Source organism: Crotalus tigris, unplaced genomic scaffold, assembly GCF_016545835.1.
Source record: "Crotalus tigris isolate CLP2741 ecotype Arizona unplaced genomic scaffold, ASM1654583v1 scf7180000024474.295514, whole genome shotgun sequence".
Taxonomy (NCBI): domain Eukaryota; kingdom Metazoa; phylum Chordata; class Lepidosauria; order Squamata; family Viperidae; genus Crotalus; species Crotalus tigris.
The window spans coordinates 6,391-18,509 of record NW_024100645.1 but is presented as its reverse complement, the minus strand read 5'-3'; the positions used below and the strand labels follow the sequence as shown (position 1 = coordinate 18,509).

At 45.8% G+C, this 12,119-nt stretch overlaps 1 protein-coding gene across 10 annotated transcripts in view; it reads right to left on the bottom strand.

Moving 5' to 3' along the window:
• TTLL3 (tubulin tyrosine ligase like 3) overlaps positions 1 to 11,802 on the bottom strand; it is a 36,572-nt gene extending 24,770 nt beyond the window's left edge. For 6 of the 10 annotated variants that reach the window (XM_039333365.1, XM_039333366.1, XM_039333367.1 and 3 more), the window contains exons 1-6: positions 11,389 to 11,802; positions 10,329 to 10,503; positions 6,770 to 6,822; positions 5,836 to 5,964; positions 5,438 to 5,552; positions 5,032 to 5,160 (exon numbers count right to left, since the gene is read on the bottom strand). In XM_039333365.1, the coding sequence (XP_039189299.1) occupies positions 5,032 to 5,160; positions 5,438 to 5,552; positions 5,836 to 5,964; positions 6,770 to 6,822; positions 10,329 to 10,488 (586 nt within the window). In that variant the 5' untranslated portion in view covers positions 10,489 to 10,503; positions 11,389 to 11,802. Of the gene's footprint in view, positions 1 to 5,031; positions 5,161 to 5,437; positions 5,553 to 5,835; positions 5,965 to 6,769; positions 6,823 to 7,223; positions 7,413 to 10,328; positions 10,504 to 11,388 lie in introns of those variants that run through there. The other 4 variants (XM_039333373.1, XM_039333368.1, XM_039333371.1 and 1 more) reach the window with 4 other exon arrangements.
• Between the last annotated feature and the right edge of the window lie 317 nt (positions 11,803 to 12,119).

Sequence of the window (12,119 nt, the reverse complement as noted above, 5' to 3'; positions counted from 1 at the left end):
GTGCCTAAATGTCATTTTGTTCATGTACAAAAGGAATCCGTCATGGCCCCATCGGAGCCCGGTTCAGAGGAGGAGGAAGAGGAGGAGTTGGAGCCGGGATCCTCCGACAGGGATGGCACGTCTCCCTCCCTCGGCATGTTTGGAGAGGGAGGGAATGTCTGGGGCCGAGGACGATGCTGTCTCAGGCCCCTCAAGCATTGGGGAAGGTGGTCGACCAGACGGAGAGCTGCCTATCTTCACAAACATGGGGGCAGGGGGTGAGAAATCAGCTGCTGACAGACAGTGGTGCTGATAGGCAGCAGATCCCCTCTGATGAGGAACAGCTGCCTCCTCCACTCGATCCAAGGGCAGGGAGAGCAGAGCTTAGGCAAGCCCAAAGAGGAGCTGCAAGGCTACTCAGGAGGAGGTCGCCCCACCCCTCCTCACAAGGAACACCCGGAGGGGAGTAACTTAAGGAGAAGCCGTAGGGAGCTCATCTTTGCCAGGAACAATGGGTTTTTTTTGGCTTACACTCCCCCCGGCTTTGACTCCTGCCTTTTGCCTCTGTCTTGCCTTGCCTTGAAGGCTGCTTTTCGCCTGTTGCTTTGCCTAGCCGTGAGGACTGCCTTCTGCCTTTTGTCTCGGACTTTGCCCTTGTCTTGTGGACTGCTGTTTGCCCTTTGCCCTTTGCCTTTGCAACCGCCTTTTGCCTTCTACCTAGCCTTTGCCCTGAGGACTGCTGTGTCTTGCCCCTGAACAGTACCTTGTAGACTACAGTTTGCCTGGTGCATGTGCTTAGCCGGGTGGTCTGGACCTGGGACCCTGGACCTGGCCCTGTGAGCGTGCTCCTACTCTGTGGACTTTCTTTGTAATATAGGGGCTGTTGTTTTGTTTGGGGCACTGAGGATGGCCGCCTTCAGGGTAGCGTGGAGTGGAGCCTTACTGGTTGTTGGAAGGCCATTTGTTGGAACATTTATTGAAAGCAGGGGTCCCCAACCCCCAGTCCGTGGACCAGTACCGGGCAGCGGCATGCCAGCAACCGGTCCACACAAGCAAGCAAAGCCCCATCCGTGGGATGCCGGCAGCACACAAAACCACGCCCCCTCCGGTCCGTGGAAAAACCTTTCTCCACTGAACTGGTCCCTGGTGCCCAAAAGGTTGGGGACCTCTGCTCTAGGGTCATCTATCTACCGTGCCTCACCCCCACCTTATGGATGCCACCGAGTTAGTGCAGGCACGCATACACTCCCATGCCATCAATGAAAACCCAAGCTTTATTTAACAACCTATAAAAACTGGGTACGTGTTGGATTAATCTTTTTCATGCTCTACTAACCTCTCTTTTACAAGCCCGATGTATCAGCCTACAGCATTCCCTAAGAAGCATGCTGGCTGTTGGAATAAGGGGACCTATATTCTCCATCTGCCTAGACGAGTGATGGCGAATCTTTTAGAGACCAAGTGCCCCAAAACCGCCCCGCCCCCGCTTCGCGCTCTGCCACCGCCTTGCCCGCCTGCAGGACCATTCACTGCCTCCATGGCCCGCCACAGCAGATGGCCCAGGCGGCCTTGGAGTGCCATGGCAGCCACGCCCTCCACCCACACCCCGCAGCATCATCTGCACGCGATGGGGCACAAGAGCGGAGTCTTGTACCTGCTGCCCAGTTGCCATCCTTGGCTGCATTGCTCCATGCAGGCCGTGTCTGCGGGAGACAATCCTCTGGGGGGGGGGCTGTTGGTGAGGAGGGAGCCATGGGGGGAGGCAGGGATGGGGCAACAGCGCGCGTGCCCACAGAGAGGGCTCCGAGTGCCGCTTCTGGCACACATGCCTTGGTTCACCACCACTGGCCTAGACAGCACCGATTGGGAAGGTTTCCATTGTACGTATTAAGGGAATTCCAGAATTGTAACTATTAACCAGATTTTTTAAAATAAAAAAAGCAATGCATCTTATTTATGACATCCACGATTATGCACCAGAGACAAGCTGAAATGTTTCTCCCGTGCTCGGTTAGTACATGTAGTCCTCGACTTATGGCCACAATGGAGCCCAAAATTTATGTTACTAAGCGGGACATTGGTTAAGTGAGTTTTGCCCCATTTTATGACCTTTCTTGCCACATTTGTTAAGTGAATACACTGCAATTGTTAAAATAGTAATGCAGTGGCTAAGTGAATCTGGCTTCCCCATTGATTTCTCTTGTCAGAAGGTTGATCAAAAGTTGATCACGTGACCCTGAGACACTGCAACTGTCATAAGTACGAACCAGTTGCCATCATGTGACCATGGGGATGCTGCAATGTTAAGTGTCAAAAATGGTCCTAAGTCACTTTTTTTCAGTGCCATTGTAACTTTAAATGGCCACTAAATGAACAGTTGTAACTCAAGGACTACCTGTACACAAATGTAGTATTTTGATTAGGTTTGTGCAGAATCCTAAATGCAAAGACAAGGAGATGCACTGGAGCATGCAGGGGCACTTGTAACATCTGCCTTAAAGTCACTACATCTTTTCCCAAGTAAGATTCCAGGCAAAGATGCCTACACCCAAGGGGTGTTATAAGGAAACTTTTTTCCTTTCAAATCTGAAGCACTTTGTAGCCCTAGCTTTGAATGACTGATTTCTGGAAGCCTGGAGACTGAAGCATACAAAGAACAGCTGCTGGACTTGGATTTGGCTAGTCTAAAGAAAAGAAGAAATAGAGGAGACATGATATCTGAGGGGCTGCCACAAAGAAGAGGGGGTAACATTGTTCACCAGAGCACCAGAGGGAAGGACGAGAAACAATGGTTGGAAACTGACCAAAGAGAGAAGCAACCTGGAATTAAGGAGAAACTTCCTGACAGTGAGGACAATCAACCAGGGGAACAGCTTACCCCCAGAAATCGTGGGCGCTCCATCACTGGAGACTTTTAAGAAGAGACTGGACAATCACCTGTCTGAAATGGTATAGGTTCTCCTGCTTGAGCAGGGGGCTGGACTAGAACAGGGCTTTTCAACCAGTGGTATGGGTACATTGGCACCTGGCAGGTGGTACGCGACCATGCTAGAAAAGTGGTAGTGGGGGAGGGGAATGCGCTGAACTGATGGCAGCACTGCACAAGCCTGAGCGAGAGATGGCTGGAGCTGCAGGGCTGTCAGGACTCAGCAGAAGCACCAGGATCAGCGACAGGCTCCAGCTGGAAAGCGCCGATCAGCTGGAATGTTGCAGCATCTCCAGGGTCTTGTGATTTACATTCAGATGCTTGGCAACTGATTCATATTTATGACGGTCACAGTGTCCCAGGGTCATGTGAAGCGACCAAAACCTGCTGCAATGGGGGGAATAAAAAACAAACACCCTCCCACCCCACCTCTGTTGCCAATCCTCAACAGAAATGCTCACAACAATGAAAACCTCGGACAGGAGGAAGAGCACCGCCGGGCGGGCAGGCAGGTGTCTTGCTCGGCTGTAGCTTGTGGGGCACTTTTTTCAGTGCCATTGTAACTTCGAATAGTCACTAAACGAACTGTTTTAAGTCGAGGATTACTTGTACTTTATCACTTTTTTCCCTTTTTTGGGGGGGGGGGTCATCAAGTTTTTTGACACCTTGCTAGGCGACTGGTGGTACTCAGATGTTGCCATATCCTAAAAGTGGTACAATGGGTGAAAAGGTTGAAAAGCCCTGGGCTAGAAGACCTCCAAGGTTCTATTCTATTCTATTCTATTCTATTCTATTCTATTCTATTCTATTCTACTCTACTCTACTCTACTCTACTCTACTCTACTCTACTCTACTCTACTCTACTCTACTCTACTCTATTCCACAAGATTCCTGGGCCTCAATTCTGGGAAATAGATGGAGGAAGTAATGTTTAAAGGAAAGGAAGCAGTTTTTGTGGGTCAAGGATAAGGTGTTAGAGTGATGCAAGCAGTATTATGACATGGCTTTGCTTCTTTTCTACATGCATTACAATATCACACAACTCTCTCAAGGACCAGAGCTTGTAGTGTCATCATCCTAACAAAAGCAACAAGAATACCACTGCAAGGAAGCAAAAGATTATAAGACTTGAAATTTAAAAAAAAAAAACACCTGAATTTCAGACCAGTTCTTGCTTTATTATTATTATTCAAAGCAGTACAACAGCGAGAAAAGAGAGTAACACAGCTTGAGCATCTTGGTGGAAAGATTTATTAGCAATTAGTACAGAATTCTCCACAAATAAGGGCTACTTGTGTGCATCAAAATAAAATCAAACCACCTGGAATAAGTTAGCTAAGTTTCGGAGGTTTTTTTTTTTTTTTTGCTAATCTAAGCATTAAGCCCTTTGAATGCTCAAAACGTATTAAACTGGACTTTGAAAATTGGATGTACCCGTAACAGATATTCACGGTCATCAGCAAACTCTTCTAAAACTCAGAAGTGGATTATTTTAGATATTATAGTAGCCCAAATAGTAGCAACTCTTCATTTACAAAATGAAAAGACGTACCTCTTTGGACCTTAAGAGATGGCGTCCACCAGGGCTGTATCTTCTGTAAATTTGTCTCAAATTACATAAATACCCAGTGTGGTTCTAACTCCCCAATTTCACAACCAAACTACTTTTTAAAATAGTTCTCAGCTTGGTAGCAAAATAATACCTCCACATCTCCGGTCTAATTAGACCTGGGTAAGCCAAGATTGCAGCAAGATAGCTGAAATGCATTTTTACTGGCATTTACAATAAGGAAAGTGGGATAAAATCCCTAAAATGGTTCTGGGAAGATAACAAAACATCATTCAGGTACAGGAAACAAAGCCTTTTTGCACTCCGGTTGTGCTGCTCTGATTCACAAACTAGAACTCAAACACTTAAAACAGCCAGAACATAAAGACTATTTCCCTACAGGATACAATCATCTTGAAGCTTTAAGAAAAATAATAAGGCAAAAAGCATTTAAAACCCCAAAGGCTTTTTGCCACTTGTCCTGGTCCATGAAGTCCAACCTTTCAGGCTTTCTATAGACTCTGGCGAGAGATTATAGTTCTTTAATTCCCCCAGATTTTCTACTGGCTGCACCCACCTGAAGACCCCGGACCACTTAGGAACTCATTCTGATTTTCATCCAAGGCTGTGATGAAAGTCGGCTTTTTCAAGTATCGTTTCACCACTATTTTGAGAAGGCTCCTGGCTGCAGTGAGATGGAAGTCCTCTATCATAAAAAGCAGAAAGGCCTGTAATTCCTAGCAAAGCAGTTATTTCAGTTCCTAAACTTGCTTCATCCCAAGAATTTAAGAGCTCTGGTGCACAAGGCATAGCCTGCAAAGTACATTCAATTCCCACATATAGGACAGAACATTTTTTTTTCCTGTTGCCCTAAGACTCAAAAGGAGCTCTGTCTATTTTTCTAAATAATCTACTGACCAGTGTGATTATCTGGCCAGTGGGAAACAGATTACTGCTGACCGGTTGTTGGGAATACTTCTTACCAATAAAAGCATGTTTTTCATCTTTAGCTCCAAGACGATAACACCGTGGGAAAAATGTATCTGCATCAGCCTGGTCAAACCATGGGAGATTACGCAGGTTAAGACACAGCCCTACCTAAGAGAGAGGATATATAGCAATAGCAATAGTGTTTAAGACTTATATACCGCTTTATAATGCCTGACAGCACTGTCTCAGCGGTTCACAGAGTCAGCCTATTGTCCCCAACAATCTGGATCCTCATTTTACTGACCTCGGAAGGATGGAAGGCTGAGTCAACTTGAGCCGGTCAGGATCGAACTCCTAGCAGTGGGCAGAGTTATACTGCAATACTGCATTCTAACCACTGTGCCACCAGGGCTGCGTGGTCTGGATGTTCATGAAAAGGTCCTCTGCTCACCTTGGTAGTGAAGGTCCCTGCCTTAGCATAGTGATTCATCATCTGGTCCTTGCGCATGTAGCGACAATCAATCACATCTCGCCGATTGGTCCAGATGAAGTAGGGGATCTGGTTACGAACCAACCTTGACTGCCAATGAAAGGGCACAAAAAAAGAGCAAGATGTAAAGGCAAAGAACAGAAGTGTAATAATAAGAAACCCTGTCAAAATAATTTAAAAATCAGTAGGGAATAGTAAAGGGTTTCATGGCAAATAATGGTAAGAATTCACAATAAGTGAATGTCAAGTGGAGACAGAAGCTGGATTTGTAAACATACATAAATGGATAAAGACCCAGCAACTCAATTCCTACAGCATACTAAATTTGAATTCCAATCTGAGTTAGATTTTTGTGGCTTAGCACAGGGGTCCATGGCCCGTTTGGAACTGGGCCGCACAAGCGATGGATAAGGACATGTGCGCGTGCAGCTCCATTTGCACAAGCAGGAGGTGCTTGCACTTGTGTGCGCCTGCAATTCACACAGAACCATTCCTTCTCTCCCCCCACTGGTCTGCCAAGCTGGAAAGGTTGGGGACCGCTGGCTTAGCGTGTTTTGGGAACCTGGCTGGTTGGATTGGTTTATTATATTGTGTAAATCTAGAATTAACCCATTTAATATAATAACCAAGCTAACCAAATTAAGAATGGGTTACATGAATGCGATCAAAGGATGTTGTGACTTGGATTGAGAGCGTCCTATTGGACTATAATACCATTGGTGTCTGTATGCTCTCTAAAGCAACTTACCTCTCAGGGCTTGTGTGCAAAATAAATTTGATGGGAAAGGGAGAACCAAGTAGGCTGCCCCTGTTTCATGGGGAGGAAAATGGAACAAATACATCGTAATAAAATGAAGTGTTTAAAGGGCAGATCACTCTGGTACCCCAAACTAACCATGAGGTTATAGATACCATCTGCATCATCCTGCTCATCTTCCTCTTCCTCATCTGTAGTATGAAAAAAAAAGTGAATAAAAAAATTAGGAAAGAGCTGTCGTACAATGGACATATAGGTAGTCCTCGACTCACCACCGTTCATTTAGTGACTGTTCAAAGTTACAACAGCACTTATGGCTGGGGGGGAGAGAGAGGGGGGGGAATGGGGCCGCGTTAATGGTGAGCTGACGCGCACGCAGCTCCATTCACGCAAGAGAGAAAAGAAGCCTTTGGGGCGCAGTTTTACGCTCCTTCAGGCTTTTCCGCGCCGAGACCTTTTGCAAAGGGACGGAAGGCCCGAAGCAGCGCGAGATTGCTCCCCCAAAGCCTTTCGTCCGTTTGCAAAAGTTTTTGGCAGAGAGAAGCCTCCGCGGGGGGGAGGAGGGAACGGTCTCAAGCTCTTTCAGACTCACTGAGGCTGCTCAAGGCTCCAAAGCGGATTGGGTGTCCTGCGCACGCAGCCTCGGTCTGTCAGTGAAACTGAGCAGATGCTCATCGCTCCGCTTTTGGAGCATCGGGAACAAGGCGGCTTGGCGGCCCGGCTTTGGGGGAGGAGAAGGGAACCGGGCCGCGAGAGCAGTAGACAGGTGCACAAGTGAGTGCGCGCGCAGCTCCACTCACACACAAGACAGGAGAGGAGCCTTTGGGGAGCCGCTTGTGCGAGTGGAGCTGCGCGCTTGCACCAACCCGCCTCCTATGATGTCCGGTTCTGAATCGGCCGCTGCCCAGGAGTTGGGGACCCCTGCTGTAAAACACTCAGGAGTGGTGTATAAGTCTAAGTGCTTTGCCATTGCTATTGCTGGCAATTTATATATTTGAAATAAAATATTTCAAAATTTTCAAAGTTCTATAAAAGATGAGAGGGGTGAAGTAAGACTTCCATCCACAGAATGAAATACAGCCTCCCATTGGGTATGTCTAGTTTAATGAAGAGAAGGACGAGGGGAGGGGGACATGACAGCAGTGTTCCAATATCTCAGGGGCTGCCACAAAGAAGAGGGAGTCAAGCTATTCTCCACAGCGCCTGAAGGCAGGACAAGAAGCAACGGATGGAAACTAATCAAGGAGAGAAGCAACCTAGAACTAAGGAGAAACTTCCTGACAGTTAGAACAATTAACCAGTGGAACAACCTGCCTCCAGAAGTGGTGAATGTTCCAACACTGGAAGTCTTTAAGAAGAGACTGGGCAGCCATTTGTCTGAAATGGTATAGGGTTTCCTGCCTGAGAAGGGGGTTGGACTAGATGACTTCCAAGGTCCCTTCCAAATTTATTATTATAAATTATATTTCTGCAGATCCCCTCTCAGAGGTTTACAAAATCACTTGGAATCATTCTGAGAGTGCAGGGTGATGCAAAGAGGAACAGAAATCACCATTATACAATTAACAAGCATTTCCCTCACCCTCTGGCAGCTCTGCATCAATAGTGCTGCCTCTCAATAGCACATCATCCTACCAGCCAGCCGCTGTCAGTGAGTCTGGAACTAAAGCTTACACAAATAGTCCTCGACTTAAACAGCCAACAATTCAGCCCAACATTTATGTTGCTAAGCGAGATAATTGCTAGCTGAGTTTTGCTCCATTTTACAAACTTTCTTGCCACCGTTGTTAAGAGAATCGCTGTAGTGGTCAAACTGGTAACATGGTTAATAAATGAATCTGGCTTCCCCCATTGACTTGGCTTGTCAGAAAGTCACAAAAGATGACCACATGTCCCCAGGACACCGCGACCATCATAAATATGAACCAGTTGCCAAAAGTCCAAATTTTGATCATGTGACCATGGGGATGCACATGATCGTGTGAAAAGCAGTCATAGGTGACTTTTTCAGTGGTGTTGTAACTTTGAACGGGCACTAAACGAAAGGTTGTAAATTGAGGACTACCTATAACCGTGCAGTTTAAATAGAAAACATATTGAGCGATGGGCTGCTCCGTGGAACAGCTTCAGTCTATACAGAAATTCCTTTCAGACAGTGCCACTATAGGCAAAAGCCTTGAAGTAGCACCATGTTTCAGATTCATTCCCAAAAGCTGTTTTGGAGCATATGGAAGCATGAACTTAACACCTGCCTACCAAATGTTTAAAGCAGCTTCAACTTTCCCTGAAATTATCAGCTTGCACTGCACAGTCCTAGGGAAATTTGGTGTCTGCTTTAAAGAATTACAGACAGTGGTATTTTAATGTCCTTGCATGTTCCGCGATACCTATGCGGAACTGAATTTAAAGGACTGCACAGCTAAAATAAATATAGACAAGATAAAACAGATTTCCCTCACCTGGTGCCATTCAAATGCATTAGATGGCAAATTGCTTATCTATTATCACCGGTCACTAGGACTAATGCAAAATGAATACCAGAGTATTTTCAGGACTGAATTTGAAGAATAACAGAGTTGGAAGAGACCTTGGAGGTCATCTAGTCCAACCCCCTGCTCCGGCAGGAACCCTATACCATTTCAGACAAATGGCTGTCCAGTGTCTCCTTAAAAACTTCCAGTGTTGGAGCATTCACAGCTTCTGGAGGCAGGTTGTTCCACTGGTTAATTGTTCTAACTGTCAGGAAGTTTCTCCTTAGTTCTAGGTTGCTTCTCTCCTTGATGAGTTTCCACCCGTTGCTTCTTGTCCTGCCTTCAGGCACTTTGGAGAATAGCTTGACTCCCTCTTCTTTGTGGCAATCCCTCATATTGGAACACTCCTATCACATCACGCCTATTCCTTCTTTTCTCTAGCGTAGACATACCCAATTCCTGCAACCCTTCTTCATAAGTTTTTGTCTCCAGTCCCCTAATCATTTCTATTGCTCTTTTCTGCACTCTTTCCAAAGTTTCAACATTTTGTTTACAATATAGTGACCAAAACTGGATGCAGTATTTTAAGTGTGGTCTTAGTATGCCTTTATAAAGCGGTACTAATATGTCATGTGATCTTGATTCTATCCCTCTATTAATGCAACCTAGGATTGCATCGGCTTTTTTGACTGCTGTCACACACTGCTGGCTCATATTCAAGTGATTGCCCACTAAGACTCCAAGATCCCTCTCACAGTTACTGCTACTGAGTCAAGTCTCACCTCATCCGTACCTGTACATTTGGTTTTTCTTGCTTAAGTGTAAAACCTTACTTTTCTCTCATTGAATTTCCTTTTGTTAGACAGAGCCCATGTTCAATTGTATCGAGATCTGTCTGGATTTTGAGCCTATCTTCTGGGATGTTAGTTATTCCTGTCAATGGAGGATCATCTCACTCCCTCTCCCTCTCTTCTATTATTTGGGGAATAGGCTTCCAGAATAATACAGGAAGGGTTACCTACAACAGCAATGCTATTGCCAACAGGTGCTGTTGACCTAGTTGGCAATTTTGGCTTCACCCAAAGCTCCTTTGGAAGAATATCAGTTATGATACTTCTATCAAAAAAGCAGTAGTACATGGAAGTCTGCAGAAAGAATAAGCTTAAACAATGGTTAAAACAAAAGAAAAAGAAAAGAAACCGGGGGGGGGGGAGATCGAGGCTTACCATCATCAGTTACATCACTGTCATCGCCATCTTCATCAGCTTCGCCATCAGGGAAACGTTCCCGCTTAGTAACAACTTTAGGCATCTTTGGGAACTTCCTCTCCACCCAACCTCTGACAAGAAGTTGTCTTCGGATGACGGGGTACGGACCATGGACCATAAAGATCTTCCTTTGCTATGAGTTGGCAGGAGAATAAGAGGATTAGCTACTTTGCACTGCAGGAGGAGGACCAACTGGATCTCAGTGGCAATGCTCCAAAACAAAGGAAAGGTTTCAAGGGCAAAATACTGTAACAGACTTGGAAGGGACCTTGGAGGTCTTCTAGTCCAACCAACTGCTCAAGCAGCAAATCCTATATCAGAGGTCCCCAACTCCTGGGCTGTGGCCCACTATTAGGCCATGGTCTATTCTCAACTGAGCTATGCAAGCAGAGGGCTGGCATGCATGTGCATGCATGCACAGCTTGACTTGCACAAGTGGCAGTCCAACGTATGTGCACACATGGGCACAGTTCAACTTGCACAAGTTGAGTTGTACACACATGCGTGGGCCCGCCAGCCTGCCGATTATGCAAGTTGAGCTGCACGCACGCATATGGCCCGATTTCCCTTTCCTCCCCCCCACCGGGCTGCCAAGCCACAAAGGTTGGAGACCACTGCCCTATACCATTTCAGGCAAATGGTTGTCCATTCTCTTCTTTAAAAACCCCAATGTGGGAGTATCCACAACTTCTGGAGGGAAGCCATTCCACTGATTAATTAGTTCCAGGTTGTTTCTCTCTTTGATTAGTTTCCATCCATTGTTTCCTGTCTTGCCTTTAGGTGCTTTGGAAAATAGGTTGACACCTTCTTCTTTGTGGCAGCCCCTGAGATATTGGAACACTGCTATCATGTCCCCCCTGGTCCTTCTCTTCATTAAACTGGACAAACCCAATTCCTGCAACCGTTCTTCATATATTTTAGCCTCCAGTCCTCTAATCATCTTTATTGCTCTTCTCTGCACTCTGAGGCTGATATGGGGAAGCTGATATAGGGAGGCAAATTCAGTCAATCTCATTACCTTGATGGCTCTCTCCACATATTGTCTGGCATGCTTGAGGCGATCTGGATTGAAAGAAAAGGTGACATTGATGCTGCGTTGTGTGCGCCCATCTATCAGTGAGGCTGTATATCCTAGGAAGGGGAAAAAAAAAGAAACAAAAATTCCTTTCCTAGCTTCACAATTCTCAAACCTATTTCATGCCATGTGACTACTATCAGTTTGGCACTTGAGCTGCTGACTGTTTGTGCCATATATAGTTCCATGTGGTCCCATGCATTGTTCATCACTTATATACACTATAAAACCACAGGAGCAGTCATCTGGAATATGGGGTGATATCAGTGTCAACGCTGCAAATACTGTATATTCTTGCTTTGACAAAATATGCAAAACTGTCTGGTATCTTTAGAGTTAATGCAGAGCAGAAGAGGGAAGAGGGAAAAGCCCGGGAAAAAGGAACGGAAGTGAATCTTTGCCCTCTGGGCTAATTGGAAGATGTGACTTATGACTGCAAAATAAGGGAGGGGTTTAGAAAGAAAAGTTAGACGCAAGCAAGAGAAATTCAGATTCTGGCATAAACATCCATGATGTGCCGTCGATTTGTTATACTGTTAATAAAGACTTTAGGATAAACATGCCTGGAAGTTCTTTGAAGTGTTTCATTAGTCAGAACCATGACAATCAGTATATTGCTAACATCCAATTAAGGAATTTACTGACCAATTAAGGAAGCAATTGGAACCCTGTGA